The sequence below is a fragment of the Orbicella franksi genome, chromosome 9, assembly GCF_964199315.1.
Source record: "Orbicella franksi chromosome 9, jaOrbFran1.1, whole genome shotgun sequence".
In the NCBI taxonomy this organism is placed as follows: domain Eukaryota; kingdom Metazoa; phylum Cnidaria; class Anthozoa; order Scleractinia; family Merulinidae; genus Orbicella; species Orbicella franksi.
The window spans coordinates 29609221-29626156 of NC_138153.1; the positions used below are offsets into that span (position 1 = coordinate 29609221).

The window sequence follows — 16936 nt, forward strand, 5'->3', positions numbered from 1 at the left end:
CAATCAATTACCTATGCCAAAGAATTTGTACTTGAACCTCCTAGACAGTTTGTTCACTGTGGTTGTCGGCAGTGGTTGTGTAGTCGTCGAGAGCAGTATCTATCCTCTTTGAAAAGAGGGAAAAGAAATTAAAGTCTGGAACCCAATCTTTCCGAGCGAAAATTGGCGCCGAGCTCTAACGGTGGTTCGACTGTTGAAGGGACTTGGGGTTCAAGCAGCGAGAGCGAGCGAGAGCAATTGTTATAAAGGAACCTTTACACTCTCCGTTTTATACGGTTGAATTTGCCTTACAAGAGGTAAGATGTTCACAATCCGCAGAAAAGTAACTGCCTATTGCGATTTGAGAGAATTCAAGTCACACAGACAGCACAGAATCAAAATTGTAATTGGGGCGGGGGAAAGACAGAAGTGAGAGACTTATGCATTAATTAGCACTTTAATCGCCGTATGGAAAAATTTGAAACTTTCTGCTTTACAACTAAATATGACTTAATTAAAACTGGTGCAACAGGTCGAGAAACCGTGAAAGGCCCATACATAAAATCACCTTGCGAACTCGCGTTAATGCAGCCAGCTCACAAATAGGACCTTCGGAAGCCCAGATAACCTGCGTTCCAATACAATTGCGATGATAAGATTGTATTGTTTACGTTTTTTTTTTTTGGATTTCATTTCACACAAGGTACGTGACGTTTCCGTGGTTTCATTAATGCCACCCGATCTTGCATATGCATATGAAACATAAGTTGTGTAAACCTTTGAGGTGGCTTATCTCTGGGTTTAATTTATATTAAATTTGCATTTCCTTTCAATAGCGCAGAAAATAAGCAGAGCGCACCTATTGGCCCAATGTTCAGAAAGGTCAGCCACTCCTTAAGTCATTGTTGCACACTCACGTCTTGTTCCCGACCAGTGCAGTGCAGCTTTGCAACGCTCCAAGCTCAAGCCAGTAGTATTTTAGGTAAGAAACTTTTCTATTTTATTTTCGTAGTCTTCATGTTACAGGATTATTGTCTTCGTGCTGTGATATTAATAGCACAAACTGTCTTCAGTGGCGCCTCCTTCGTCAGAAATTTCTTCGCTGTTGATGTTTGACTTGCCAAAGCGTTCGTTGTGTCGGCTGAGGATTGAATTTCAGCCACTGCATCTTTGACCCTTAAAATTATCAGTCTAGTTGACGGGGAGAAGAAAAAATGATCACATTTCGGTCAGCATTGGACCATTTCACGTTTCGTGAACTGTGAGTTATAGCTTTCGTATGCATTGCCGCCATTTAGTTTCGTAACTCGTTTATGCACTAATAGTTCATGCAGAAACCTTGTTCCAACTGTTTAATACACGTCAAACATATTTGTATAATTGTTCTCGAGTGATAAGGAATCAACAGACTGTGACTGCTTAGCTGAATGGCTTCGTTGTTCATAATCACCAATGCATACATACACGAGTTGTACAATGTTGTTTGTATGTATTTCAATAAGTACAAGTATATAAAGGGAAAGCGCTTTTTTATTGTTGCTCTGGTTTAATTTTACCCTTTTTAAGAGAAGGCTAAGGCTCCCTACGGCCTACGTTTTTGAGCTGCAAAAGACTCATTAAGAATGAATAATTTCGGAGCGATTTTACAATACCGGGCCACTTTTGTATTAACATCCCTCTACGCTTCTAAGAAAAAAAGGAACCATTCAAATTCAGTGAGATGCAAATGAGTGGTCCGGTATTCTACAGTCTAGCCAAAATTTCAATGTGCTGATTGACTGAGAGCACGTTAATTAATCCCAAACAGTGCAGAAAGTTGAAAAAAGCTGACTGATTGAATGCAGAAAAATAAAATGAAATTGCATGTATATTATTAACAAGCCAATCGAAATATGTTTCTCACGCAATTTGGAATAATTGAGATCTCGTAAAATTTTTCAAAGACTACAATTATATTCTTAGTTTTTGAAAAGTTTACTTGACGTATTTATTTATTCCAAACTGCACTCGAAATCATTTGATTAACTATACTCACCATTCTATTTCAAAATTTAGCATTAGATTTAAATCAATACGCTATATTCATTAGTGCGTGCATTACAGTGTATTAGCGCATTCTATCAATATTTGTATTGCAATTCGTCATTTCCACATCCCCCATAATACGCCTTGTTTTCCCCCCAAAATTCGGCGTAACCTTTGTTTCCCATTTCTCCTGGGTATAACAGTCGTCCCAATGGAAACTGAAGACAATGTTTATGCAAAATTCTGGGGGCTGAACAAGGTGCCTTATGAGGGATGTGGAAATGGCGAATAAAATGTTTTAAATTTCCTTTTCAACTCTCCCTAGTTTTAACTTGGTTTTCACCAGATAACTTGTCTTTCCTCGGACCTCTCTAGCTAACAGTCGCAGTCATGTTTAGGCGCCAAAAGAGAACTGCTGAAGAATCCGCTGTTGCGGGAGGAAAAAGACCTCGCTTATCCAAGGCTCCCATGTACACACCACACCGAGGACGTCGCGCACGGGACAAACACAAACAGTGGGCTGCCCTTGGAGCTTGGTTTCTGGGACCCAAGGCAGAAAATGGAGACGTGTTTCGAGACCTTTTGACGCAAGCTGTCGATAAACATGTTGGATTTCGCCATAAGTGAGTTACTTAACCCGTCATAGGCTTACTCAGCTAATTGGTGAATTTGTCACATAATTTGTCAATTTAAGTCTAATTTATGGCTTACCCATGTAGCACTTGCGAATTGATTTAAATCTCGGTTTGAGCAACACGGAAAGCACGTAACTCTCCAAGTAATCGGTGTTGTTTTCTGGTACCCTTTTGATCCATTTCCCTTTTTTGGTGGGTTTTGCCTTTCCGTTCGTAAGACAGATCAATAGGCCACCAGATTACAGGTAAGGTAAGTATATATTTTCAATTTACTTCATTAAAAGTAGGACAAATAAATGTATCCTAACCTTTATTAAACGATTAAAATTCCACATAATTGCGACCTGTATAAACGACTTATAAAGCTCAAATAACTCTCAACGGTCGGCAGTGGCATTATATCGTAACACTACCGGTTTACTTCCAAGAGTCAAGTCTCCCTTGCAACGCGCAGTCGTGAGTTTAAGTTGGGTGTGACCACACAAAACATGTTAACGAACTTCCCCTCCACCCTCGCCATCAGCCCATTCCCCTTGCTTCTTTTTTAACTGCTTTGCCTCCTTGGAACAGTCCACAATTTATTTCTAATTATCTTAAGTGTTTTAACAAATCCAGGCTACACGTTTGATCGGCTTATCGCCATGATTTTGCAATCTCAGCAGCGTGAGATTTACTCATACATAGCCGTTTTGTAAAACTCTCAATTGGTAAGCCGCTATCCAATACAAATCAAGTTAATAATAGTCCCAGTTACCATTAGCAGATTGCGCATGTGTGTTAATAAGGCCTTAATCAACCACGTCTGTTAATTTTCAGCTATTTCCCCTTTGACCCCCCTTATGTTACGGATGAGCTTCGGGAAGCCGGATCTTTCCAAAACGCAATGCAAAAATTGAGATCAGAGATGGACAGCTTGCAAACGGAATTGCAGAACTCCGTGCCATTTTTCAGCTCAAGATACAAGGTGAGCTTAACAGAACTGCAACAAGGACCATATTTATGGAACTAGCTGTTTTATGTTATATTTTGAGTTTGGTTAAGTTACGAGATGCTTGTAAGTCAGTGACGCGTTCTGCTCTCTTGGGTAAGGTCGCGTGGCCGAGTGGTTTAGGGCGCTGGATTTGAATTCTGGAGTTCCCTGGTTCAAATCCTCCTCCCTACCGCTATCCGGATTTGTTTTCGGTAGCACGCTGTGTAAATAAGCAGCTGGTCAGCCTCCCACCAGTTGGGATTCTTAATAGTTTATGTGTAGTTTATGTTCTATCTGAAATATTTGTTTTTTATTTAGTGTCCCCGATTAGCTCATCAGTGCTAAATACATTTGACACTTCAATAAAATTATTTATTTATTTATTTATTTATTTATTTGGGTCTTGTGTAACTCAGTTTAACGGTGCCTCAGGTGTTTGAAATTTACGAAAAGAAAACCTGAACTACATGACACATTTCATGACAGTTTTTTGCTCCTGTTTTACCCAAATCAAGAGGGGGGAAACCGAATGCTCTCGCAGGCTGTGATCCTCATTGCCCGTGCCTGTTTAATCTTAATGTGTTATTTTTTAGTGCAAGGCAGCCAATTTACAAAACATAATGAGATTCGACTATCATATTATGCAAGGCATCAGTGTTAGATTGGTATTAGGTTGGAAAATTCAATTGAACAGTCTTGTTAATGTAAGTTGCCTAGACCAGTACAAGCTACTGAACTGATTGTTTGTTTCGCAAGATGGTGACGTGAGGCAAAAGTTTTTTTTCATTGAAAAGGAATTGATTAAATCTACTTTCATTTTTAGGGTCACGTTCTTTGGGAAACAGCCATGCCGGCCAACCTCGGTTACATGTCTGCCATGTTGTTCAATCAAAACAACTGCGCAGCAGAAGCATCTACAGTTACCACGAAGTTCGAGGTGGAAGTTGGGAACGATTTGTGTGTCATGATGGGATATGATGGAGATCAAGCTATGGGACATTTGACGGCTGGTGGATCAGTCGCTAACATTGAAGCAATTTGGGCGGGAAGAAATGTTAAGTACTTTCCACTCGGATTGCAAGAAGCTTTGATTAAAGAGGAGAGGCTTGCTGCTGCCAGAGGTTACAAGGTAAAGGGATTTACAGAAAATTACAACATTCACATCATGATTTTTTATCACATTTAAATCGTAGTTTTAGTTTTATAATGTATTTTTAGATTTATAACGATAATTTAATCCATGCTATAGATAGATTTGAATGTATATATAATTAATTCTATATTTACCAGCCTTCGAGATGAATGGGCCACCCTGCAGAATTTTTTTTTTATTTTTTCATTAAAAATCACTAGGTTGGAGACCGAAGCATTTTATCGTCATGTTTCTAAGGTCTTTAGTGGCAGTAATGAGGCGGCTTTCATTTTAAACAGGTTGCTTTGTGTCCACATGCGAGGCCACAAAGACTACATGTAGTGCGCAGTTCAGTAGTGTCGGATGCTCTTCACTTGTTCTTAACTTTTTTTCCTAACTGTACCTTTCTCCTTTCTGATTAGGTTCACTTCCCGCAAAAAGGAGGAGAAGCAGAAGTCATGAGTGCGTCTCAATGGGAGCTTCTCAACCTTGATGTGGATACTATTCTAAAGATGCCTGAGGAAGTACAAACTTTGACAGGCCTCGAGCATCAAGAGTTTATGGGAATCATGGGCTCGTATCTTTACGAATCCGTTGGAGCGCAAGAGTTTGCCCGTCGACATATGCTGACGCAGAGCCCTTGTGTCATAGCACCAAGTACAGCTCACATTTCGTTCACGAAAGCAGTCACCGTTCTCGGGCTAGGACGAGAAAGCCTCGTTACGGTGGCAGTGGACGAAGATGCCCGGATGGAGCCAAAAGGTAATCCTGCGAGACTATTTAGTGACCATTTCCAGTGTGGCGGCTTCCTCGCACATGTATGTTGTTAGATGGTGGTCGAGAAAGTACTTTCATTAACCTGGCCAGGATTGTTCGAAAGGTGGATAACGGTATCCACTGGATATATAAGTCACTATCCACTGGATAACGCGGTTTGTTTCGTAAAGATTTATCCACTGGATAGTGATTTATCCGGTGAATGGCCCTATCCATCTTTCGAGCAACTGGAGCCAGGGCTTTAAATCAGCGTGTATTGTTTGATCGCATCTCATTTTGCCTTACCTTTCGTTATTTCTTAGAACTAGAACGTATTCTGAAGGAAAAGCTAGAAAATGAAATCCCGGTAATAACAGTGGTATCTGTCATGGGAACAACTGAGGAAAGTGCAGTGGATCCGCTCACAGAAATTTTGGAATTACGAAAACAGTTTAGAACTAAGGTATGTCTTTTTTACAACGCGTGTCAGAACTTATACTGATTTGGGCTTTGTTTCCACTCATTAAGAGTGAATGCCTACAAAAATGGACCTAAATCGCCTATCAATGGCACAAGTCGAAAAATTGATTTCGCTTGTATTTTGTCCATAGATAGGTCCTAGTAAGAATAGAAACGGACCATAGTTAGTTTCTGCTAATACGGCTTTCTTTGGTAGAAATACGCCAAAAACGATTTCGACCCGATTGGGCCCAAAATCTACTTCCGGTTTTGCTGAATTTTCCGAATATTTGATTGCTTCGCGCTCCGCAGAACAGTTACTTGAGAATATTTCAATGGATTTTATATTCAGTTCAGGTCTTCGTAATATGACTGAGCGAAAAATAAAATAAATCAAAGTTAGTTTTGAGCCCGAAAAGAGATCAAACTGACACGCAAAATTTTACAGTGTGTGGCAAGAGAATTATTGCTTAAAAACATCGCCATATTTTTCTATGGGCTATAACTTTAAATACCGTAAAAACACTTTCTACGGGTTAAATATACACCCACCTGTTAGGCTATCAAAAAACATCTGTGGGCAAATGGTTTCAAGTCGCCCGTCTTGGCCTGTGTTTCTCATAGATTTTGCCCAAAATCCGCCGTTGGAATGTAAACAATTGCGTGACGCGGATAGCCAATCTCGAGTAAAATATTCGTTTCCAGCAATCCGATGAAAGCAATTTTTGAAACGTTGTGTGGATAAAATAATGGAAAATGTTTTTTTTTTTTTAAGTTAGTATAAATATATATGTTTTTTCATTTGCATTGCAACACCCACGACATCCCTGATAAAGAACGTTGCTACAGTACTCCGGGAAATGATTTTAACACTTGTTTATTTTATTGATTTCACCGATAACTTACAATATAGTGGCAGTTTTAGAGATACACTTAACCAATCCTCTATGGTTTATGGCAATTGAATCATTGACTGACAAATAAAGTCAAGTGGAAATACCATAATTTCTATAAACTACTAACTGCGTGATGGCATCTCAGCTCTTCTAGCTGTGTAGAAAATTTGTACCTACACAATATGCTCAAACTCAGCTAGAAAACCTGGAATTTCTTGAATTGAATTAGCCCAGGAAGAAATTGCGTTTAAGTTTAGATCATACTGGGAAAAACTCCATCTTTTCTACTTTGGTTGTTTGATCAATTAACTGAAATTTGCAGATCATAACACTGGTAGACAAATAAACATTACAGTGGTCGATCTAGGACTAGGTTTACACTAAAGGAGTTTTTTTTGGATTCGTAAAAGTTCCCGGATTCATCAATTTTAGAGTATTCGGATTAGTAGGGGTTTACAGTGAAAGGATATTCGGACTCTTAACCGTTTACACACGACGATAACTCCGGGCACATTCATGATGGAATAGTTAACAAGCAGTTTGTTGCCTCGACAACGAGAAACAAAATGCCTCCGAAAATAAGGCTAGGGGTAGGTTGAGACAGTCTGAAGTTTTCTTTCGACTCGCTGACCAAGGTACTGTTGTCCATCATGTCAGGTCCCTCCAGGAAGTTATTCTGGTCTTTACTTAATATCTAGAACCGTCGAGGTTTTCGATCGTGCCATCGTCGTCATCTGCGCAGTATTATAAAAGTGATTATCTACACCTGAAACAGCACGAGGTAATCACCCAGCGATCGCCATCAAATGGCCATCAATGTGCCTACGACTCGACTACGTAGACGACTGGATCATGTAATCCGCCATTTTCGTTCCACCGCAAACTCAAAAGATCACAGGCGGAAAAATATGCGGATTCGAGAGAAAATTGTTTACACGACAAAACTTTCCAGATTCAAAAGTTTTCGGATTCAAAGTTCCTACTTTAAATTCCGGGGAGTTTTTTTTTTTCAGATTCGTCCACTTTTATGTAAACGGCAAAATCAATCCGGCACTGAAACGTTCCGAATTCATCACGAATCCGGAACAATTTCCTCTCGTGTAAACCTACAATCCTGGCCATAAGTTGTTGGGACACCTCCCCCTTTTGCGCGCTAAAACCCTCGATTTCAACTACGTCCTTAAAGTTTTAGAACAAAAGATGAATAGAAGCAAGTACAATTGACCCCCCTCCCCCCTAGCAATGTTGCATGAAAACGAAGCTATTGTAAAGACTAGATCGGATGTGGGAAAAAAGGAAAAAGGGACAATAGAAAGTGGTTAGACAGTTGTGTTGGAACCAAACGCGATTGCTGAAAAATCGCTATTATTAGAATAAGACGTGAATATCTATCTTCTCGTCTCTTTAGTTCGAGAATACTGTTCTAGGAGGCGAACAATTCTTCAAACGTGGCTATTCTGAAGCTATTGTCAAGGATTTTTTTTCTTCAAAATTTTTATCAACATTGACAGGGGGAGGGGGGTAGGCGGGCTTGCGCGGTTTTGGTCTTAAGAGAGGCTGTCTGTGAAGTCATCTGCCGTAACTGTCCCAGCACTTTTGACCAGGATTGTAGTCTTAAATGAACAGCGAACAGCCATCTTGTTTTGTTCGCGGAAGTCGGTCACGGAAGAGCGAATTTCAATGAAATATATATATATATATAATTTGATTAAGCAATTAGCCAAAAATAGGTTGGCCGCCAAAACAGTTTAGGGTTTAGCTTAACTCTAACCTTAAGTTTTAAGACTGAAGAAAAAAAGAAAAAAAAGCATTGAGCATTTCAGTTGTTTGAAACAGAAACATTCGCGCACAATGAACTATATGTATAATACGTGCGTAACCTGGAAAGCAATCCGTCCAGCACAGTAATTGTTCAAATTAACAGCTTACCGAGACACTCGCAATGTCGATGCCTCTTATTTATGATTTAAACTTTTAGGATTTGTTTACTTTACTTTTTCCAACTTTTTAGAAGGAGAAAAGGCACTAAATGTGTTGGTACAAATAAAAAGGTTTAACCGAAAATCGATCCGTCGAAATCAATCAGCAAATACAAATTTAATCACTGTAGCGTTCCTTCAGATCACGTAAGGCTACAATACAAATCAACAATATCAACTTGTCATTACGCTTAACAAATGAACTTAGAACGATTTTCTTTCTAGAACTCGCTCTTGTAATTAAAATGATCAAAGAAAGAACGACAGCTTAAAACGACATAGCAGTAACACCCGAACTCCAAGTAAATTGCTTTTAATTGACGTTTTTAATTAACGAAATTTCCAAAGCGATGACTTTCAAAATATTAAAGTTAAAAGTGGTCCATTATGTGTTTCTTTTTTCACCCAAATGTTCTAAGATAGCCATCTGCGGTTTGTTGGAAACGAATAATGTATTCACGGTGACCGCCCGCGTCACGCAATTGTTTACATTCTCACGGCGGTTCAGGGAAAAATCTATGAGAAGCACAGGCCAAGGCGGGCGACTTAAAACCATTTGCCCAGAGATATTTTTTGATTTTCAAACAGGTGGGTGTACAGTTAACCCGTAGAAAGTGTTTTTATGGCATTTAAAGTTATAGCCCATAGAAAAATATGGCGATTTTTTAGTGCTATAATTCGTTTGCAACACATCGTAATATTTTGCGTTTCTGTTCGATCTCGTTTCGGGCTCAAAAGAAACCTCGATTTATTTTATTTTTCGCTCAATCATACCATGAAGACCTGAGCTGAATGTAAAGACCATTAAAAGATTCTTAAGTAGCTGCTGTGCGACGCGCAAAGCAATCAAATTTTCAGAAAATTTAGCATAACAGGAAGTAGATTTTGAGCTCAATCGGGGCAAAATCGTTTTTCGCAAATTTCTCCCCCAAAAAGCTGCATTAGCAGAAACTAACTATGGTCCGTTTGTTTACTAGCTAGGGGTAATCTATGGGCAAAAAATGAGCAAAATCGATTTTTCGACTTGTGCCGTTGTTTGGTCCATAGTTATGGGCACTGGCTCTTAACTATATTTGATTATAAAGGAATTTCCTTTCTCAGTTTCTCTTTTTTTTTTTCATTAGTCTATTATATCCACAGGAGTTGATTGAGGATCACCCTGTGTCCGACTCTTGCTATGGAAGCACAGCCATATGCTGGCGATCAGCGCTATCTATTTTCTCTCCTCAAAATATGTAGATTGGAGAGAACAATTAAATGAAATTCATAAATGTGCACAGCCTGCACAACAACAATATAGAGTGGAGGCAAGAGAAAATGAGGTGGATCATGGTCTCTTGGTGGAGGCGAGGAAAGCAATTGACAGAAGATAATTAAAGCAGACACCGTCCATTCTGATCTGTTACCGTCTGACAGGCTTGTCATTTCACACGCTGTCTAAGCCAAGTATACCCCAATTTCATTCGAAACGGGCGCCCACTGCATGTTCGTCATGTTGTATATTATGGAAAGAGTCTAAAGCAATGGACCAATTTTGATGTATTAAAATTCAACAATGGACCTCGGCACGAGGCTCTGGGGAATAAACCCCACAAATTCTGTGGTTATTCCCCAGAGCCTCGCACTGAGGTCTAATGTGTTAGGCTGAATTTTAATATATCGAAATTGGTATATTACACCAGCAAGTGCACGATGGAAACCAAATTTTTGCCATAGATGCTAAAACCTGCGTGCTATCCTTTTTACCAGGGCCTAAACTTCAGCATCCATGGGGACGGAGCCTGGGGAGGATACTTCTGCAGTATGCTTCGCAAGCGTTTTAAAGGCAACATGGAGCAAGAGGAGGAAGAAGGATTTGTCCCTGAACTGTATCTGAGTTCCTTTGTCCACAAGCAGATATCAGCCATGAACCAGTGTGATACCATCACCATTGATCCACACAAGTCTGGCTTTTGTCCCTACCCCGCTGGAGCACTGTGTTACAGGGACAAAACCATGAACACTTTTCTTCAAATCACCACCACCGTGGTCTATTACCATGGTGACATGACTCTGGGTGATATTGGCATCGAAGGATCCAAGCCTGGCGCTGCAGCTGCAGGGGTTATGCTGGCAAACAGGGTAAATAGCTAACTTAAAGCTAGTGTTTTTTAATGTATGATTGTAAGGGTAAGTAAAAGAAGGAAATTTCTATAAAAACTAAATCCCATTCGAAACGTAAATACCTAAACGTACCTGTGAAGAACCTCGAAGCATTGCTACCTCCCATCTCCTGTTAGGTCATCCTACTCTATCCCCTCCAGCCCTACCCTTCCCCCCGAAAGCATTGCCAGGTTAAATTTGCAATTGCCTACGCCTTTGCCCACTTATTCTGCTGGCCAATCTACAAGAAATGGTTATAAAAGCAATATTTACAGTGGGTTATACTTGTCATAAATTTTTTTGCGTAGCTGGATATTCCAGATGTCGATATGTCCAAACACAAACTTCCTTGTTAATAATTTTCCATTTACTATCTCGTAACATTTTCCTCGTTAAGATTAATGCCTCACTGAAAATTCTTGCCCTTACCTTGCGCTAATTCGTGTTACAACCAGAACTCCTAGTAAGAGGGGTTACAAGGAAATTCAGTGAACTAGTTACAATGATAATCATGTGTCACTTCACGTATTCCTCTCTCATATCAAATTATCTATAGGTCATTGGACTTGACAGGCATGGATACGGTCGTATTCTGGCTGAGTGCATGTTCACCGCCAAGATAATGTATTGCCTGTGGGTAACACTAGCAGAGAAAGATGACAACTTTGTCATTGAAACAACTAAGCCTCTTCCCAAAAAGTACAAGAATATGTCCCGGAAAGAGCAGATGAAATTCATCAGAAAAAGTATTCTGGGAAGAAGCAACGAAGAACTTACTCAGGTAAGTGCTTGTGTCAAGCCCAAAATTAATATTAAAACGATATATCAAGAGGGAATCCACCAGAGGTTCAAGCAAGCTAAGAAGTGAACAAAAACTTTGTACTAGTATTATTTACATTGTATTGCAAACTTCTGTTCGACTGCTTTAAATATCTCAAAAGAAATCATTTCTAACAACACCAGATGTCGAAAACAACTTTTGAAGTGCATTTGAAACACTTGAAAGTACTGGTGAAATGAAACTGATAATGAAATTTTACCTGTGTTTGCACAATTTCTCTTAACTTTGAAATATATTTTCTCGAGTACCCATGAGAATTGTTTTTGGTGATATTTCAGAAAACTATTTATGTCTTTAGCTCTTGGAAAATACAAAAGGACTGTAATATACTTACAGTTTTTCTGGTACAAGGTTTTTGAACACTTTAAAAAGCGAAATTGCGTCCACGAAATTTCCCAGCTGGCTGCTGGGCTGCTTACCCCAGAAATAGTACACAATGGAAAAATAGATTACCCAAGTGGGGGTTCAAAAAGCCTTTGATCCCGGTGGGAATTAGGCCCGCAGATTCTCTTGGGTCTCTGTTGACGTTCGTTTCCTTAAAAAAAAATCCTTTCTTGGTGAACTTTTTGCATTTGCATGAAAATTGTAATCATCCATAATAAGTCGGCAGAGTAGTGGATATGTGAGAAATAAAATACCACGCATATATTGGGAGACCTGTTAACGATTGAGGCCGAAATTCTAATGATGGTGATTTTCGAATAAAAGGCGGCGTCCAGGTTCGTGAGAATCCAAAGGGTACTCGGATTCTTCTTCTTCTTGAACCTTATTAAGAAGTTTACCACCCTTGCATTCAGGTGCCTTACAATGAATTACCGTGTAATATTGTGCCTTTTGTTTTCAGGATAAGGAAGCTATGGATTACCTCAAGGAAGTGGGCCCGGACACTATGATACCTTGCTTTTCCGTAAACCTGAAAGGAAACAAAAACGTCGAAAAATGCAATGAAATCAACTTGGCGCTTTTCCAGGATCTCGCACACACATCAAGTGAACAGACCGCCCATCGCATTCCAATGATTGTCACATCATCAAGTCTAGTTCCACACAAACACAGCGCTGCAGTGAAGAATTTCAAGGAAAGACTGGGGGTAAGTGGAAGTAGATGTACGGAACTCTGCATCTATAGCCCCACAGTCAACGAAAATGTTTTACAGCAGTAAGAAATCCACAAGGTTATAGAAACCTAGTTCTAGCTTTTTATGACCACAAATTACAATTCATTAGTCATCCTTAATTATCTGGCATGTATTTCTCGTTTATTGCGTTTTTTCCACTTTCACTTACTTCTACTTTTCACCTTGGTCGGCTTAGTTACATTCCAACAACGAGACACCTGTCAAATACATCATCACTACTTGCATGGACCCCTGGGCCACCTCCATGGAGTTTATGGACGACATGGCTGCCATCATGAGGAACAGTATCTTGTGTGCCATTGGAACGGTAAGTTGTTGTGTCAAATATTGACGAAAATGTGTTGAACAATATTAAACCAGTAAAACGAATAAATAGTACTTTTTCTCCCTCTTAATGTAATGGTACATTAAGTTCGTCCGACGCGTTACCGTTTACCTCGGCAATTTACTGCTTCCTATCGACGAATTTGATGCTGGAGGATAACCCTGGACTAGCATCCCATACAGTAGGGAGATTGAAGAAATAGTCCTAGTCACTTCATGCTTCAGAAACCGGCACAAGCACCACTGGATGGACCCCGGGCTAACACAGACTTTTAATAATCTTCCCCTAAAATACTCCCAAACGCCGACCATAACGGCTCGAATTCGGAACCCGGATCTTTCTATCTCATCTTTGACCATCGATCCACCCTTGATTGACATCTCGATCGACATCGACATCTCGATCGACATCTCGATCAACACTCGACCGAATATCGATCGAGAAGTGTTGATCGAAATGTCGATCGAGGGTCAAAGATGGGATGCCTGCTCCTGCAAATGAACACAGTTACAAACATGAACTTCTTGTGATTCTTGTTCAAGTTGATTTACTTAGCAGGTCAGAATGCTAACTTATCAAAAAGGTGAAGGAAACCAACATAAACTCTTCTTGGTCAATTACAGTTTACTGCTATAATTGGAAATAACGAGAGGAGTTACAATTAAGCTTATCTCCTCCAGCGTTATGCAAATCTCACTGCAAGGAGTTTTAACTCCTGGGCCTATTCAGAATTTAGATTGTTCGAAAACTGCCGAAGCTAGGAGATTTCGTCTTTAATACTAATTGTACTTCTTTTATTCTGTTGAGTCAAACAAAAGTTTGAGTGACTATTGACCTCCGTTTTAGATCATAACATTTTAATTTCGAGTTTTATCCTTTCACTAGCTCGAATTAACAAGTGACTCAGTTATAGTGCTAAGACAGACTGTTTAACTTTAGAGAGTAAATGAAAGATTTGTTTTGGTTTCAATGATCTTCATTTTAGGTTACTGATCCCAAAGCACTCCACAACTTTGTCAGCACCGGAGTTGTCAATCAAAAGAACGAGGTGATTGCCTCTTATGTTGGAGACTTCAATGACTTGGCGAAGCAGTACGACACCGTGGTAAAATTACAATTCCTCCATGAAAAAGATGCCGAGAAGTATATCGCAATGCAAGAGAAGCTGCTGCGGTCGAGTGAAGAGCCCCAACCCATTGTGTTCAGAAGCAAAATGGACAAGCACCACGACGTCTTCTTCGAAAAGTCTGAGTACGCTGGCGAGAGGGAAAAGTTCGACTGCTTCGTAGGCCTGCCATCTGACAACGACAACAATCCTTTCATGACTGTGAAGATGAAGATCGCGGATGTGGCACGTTACCAGCATTTTGATAAAGGTGACTATCCTGATGCCAGTACCTACTTCATGTACGGCGACAAGAAGAATGTGTTCTTGTTCCACATTCCCACCAAAAGCCCGGATTTCTTTCAGGTATTGATAAATGATTATTGCACAGATACATGTATATTATTGAAAAAGTTGGGATTGAGATCGAGATAGCAGAAACGAACTGAAATTTTACCAGACTTAAACAGCATGTCTATAAACGTCTATGGGAACTGCTTCGCGATTACGTGTCGGGTTCCCAAGCAAATATATTGGTATCAAGAACTCTTTTAGCTTAGTGCAGGCAGAGCCGCCTTGCCATTATGCCATTATGCCATTTAATCTTGTTAGGAAAGGTTTTTCATGAACGGTCCTTGATATACTTGGATAGCCGGGCTCTTATGCTTAGAGTGCTCGTCCAGTAATTGATTGCACATACCACCTTTCGTTGCAAGTAGTTCAACCTTATGGCCTCACTTCAATAGACGGATTCGGCTAACGTGTTAACATGCTTGTTGCCACCCAATTTAGATCATGTGATTATTTATTGGGGAGGTTACAATTGTTCTGTTTGTACATATTCCCATGCAATCAGTTACGTGTGGCAAACTGCATGCACATTTGTAACCTCCAATAATTATCATCACGTGGTCTGAATTGGGTGGCAACAAAGATGTAAACAAGGTATGCGAATCCGTCTATGAAAGTTTGGCACTTAGGGTATCCAGCAAACGACAGTAAAAATCAGGGTTAGACGCAGAAGTGGTGAAACTAAATTCTACATTTCTTTATAACTGTCTTAAAAGGTGGTCCAACTGGATGGCCCTCCTGAAGGCGTTGGCAGCGAGGAAGTTGATGACCTGTTGCTCAGATATGGAACCGAAGTCGAGTTTCCAGCCATTCCTGGCTCACCAGTGATAGCAAGTGGAGAAGTCCAGGATCCTCTGACGGAAAACAAATACGACATAACATTCGTCGGAATGAATGGTGAAGAGGTAAACACCAAGGTGAAGATTGCCAGAAAAGTCTGGTTTGCTGGAGCCACCGTCTAATAGTTGAACGAGCAAATCAGTAACTCAAAATGCCATGGAATGTCTTGTTCCTTCTTTGCCAGGGTTGACCAGGGGTGTTTTGTAACCCCACATCACTTAATCTTTTTGGACATTAAGTTGACTGGAAATAAACGTTTCTGTCGCAGTGTTGTTCAAACAATTCATAAGATTTTTTTGTTTTAATTTTGTATGGTGTGCAGCATTGTCATCTTATACCTATACTCGATTTCTACTGATCAAATAAATTGGACAAAAATCATTTTGTTGTTGTTATCAAAAAAGCACAGTTTAAGGTTTTTCCCCAGTATTGCATTGCGCATCCCTACTGCGCATAATTTCACGCGTGATTAGCGCGCGCGCATTAAAAAATGGCGACTTTTTCTTTACAGCTTGATCTCGCCATAGAGGTAAATCGTCATTTTCTTGCAAACGAGTATGGTGACTTATCATTTTTTTCTGTTGTTTTGAACTGAGTAATAAATTTCTCTGTGTAAAATAAGTATGGACCAATTCTCAGTGTAGAACAAAAAGCAATCGTCGGAAACGTGAATTTAGCAAGCAATAGTCACTAAAATCGTGGTGCTATTATAAGGATTTATATGGATATAAACAAGGTGCTGTTGCTCCTAAACGAACACGGGGACCCCTCATTTTTATTTCAAAATTTAAGTTCTTATAATATAAACAATCAATAGGCAAAGTTTCACAAAATTCTCAGTGCAGGTTCTATGTCAGTGGAATGACCTTAAGCAGTCAAAACAGTAATTTATCTGGATTAATTCAACTAAGAAATCATTCTCTTAATATTAATCAACTCCACATTAAATGATCTCTACCCACTAAATCCTGCGACCTCTAAACCTCAAGCGACAACCTCAAAGCCACTCAAATTTCGAAATAAAAAAATCGATGACAAGTTAATTAAGATCGAGCCGGAATTTAACGACTACAGGATATGAGAATTTTCGTCCAAGAACCCTTTTAATGTGTTGCTTTAGCGTTATAATTGTGGAATGTCTGACAGGGAAAACACACAGCGGAAATGATGGGACCTTGATGAAGAGAAAACACAAATACTCTTCAAAAATCAATTTAGTCACGGTAATTTATTTTAGCGGTTGTTCATTTCATTTGTCAAAATAAACAGCTGACCCATCCCGCAATGTAAACTGTTGGCCTTGAGCAAACTTCGTTCCACCTCTGGATAAATTATTTAACAGAGCTTTCAAAATAAGAGAGAA

At 39.7% G+C, this 16936-nt stretch overlaps 1 protein-coding gene across 2 annotated transcripts; it reads left to right on the plus strand.

Moving 5' to 3' along the window:
• Positions 1-695: 695 nt before the first annotated feature.
• LOC145496761 (uncharacterized) lies at positions 696-15954 on the plus strand. 2 transcript variants are annotated; one of them, XM_081476500.1, is made up of 12 exons: positions 696-961; positions 2380-2627; positions 3456-3603; positions 4433-4738; positions 5164-5503; positions 5821-5960; positions 10581-10952; positions 11530-11754; positions 12659-12904; positions 13128-13259; positions 14263-14748; positions 15450-15954. In XM_081476500.1, exons 2-12 carry the CDS (start codon positions 2395-2397, stop codon positions 15693-15695), a joined length of 2874 nt encoding a protein of 957 aa, XP_081332626.1. In that variant the 5' UTR covers positions 696-961; positions 2380-2394; the 3' UTR covers positions 15696-15954. The 2 variants fall into 2 exon arrangements, with proteins under 2 accessions (XP_081332626.1, XP_081332627.1); XM_081476501.1 differs by lacking the exon at positions 696-961 and having other exon boundaries at positions 1691-2627.
• The last annotated feature ends 982 nt before the right edge of the window (positions 15955-16936 follow it).

What these genes read in the sequence shown, in the direction of transcription:
- LOC145496761 (XM_081476500.1), top strand. Translation starts at nt 2,395, where the DNA reads ATGTTTAGGCGCCAAAAGAGAACTGCTGAAGAATCCGCTGTTGCGGGA. An exon ending in CTGCTGCCAGAGGTTACAAG is followed by an intron (nt 4,739 to 5,163) that starts GTAAAGGGATTT and finishes CTTTCTGATTAG; the next exon opens with GTTCACTTCCCGCAAAAAGG. An exon ending in ATTTCAAGGAAAGACTGGGG is followed by an intron (nt 12,905 to 13,127) that starts GTAAGTGGAAGT and finishes TGGTCGGCTTAG; the next exon opens with TTACATTCCAACAACGAGAC.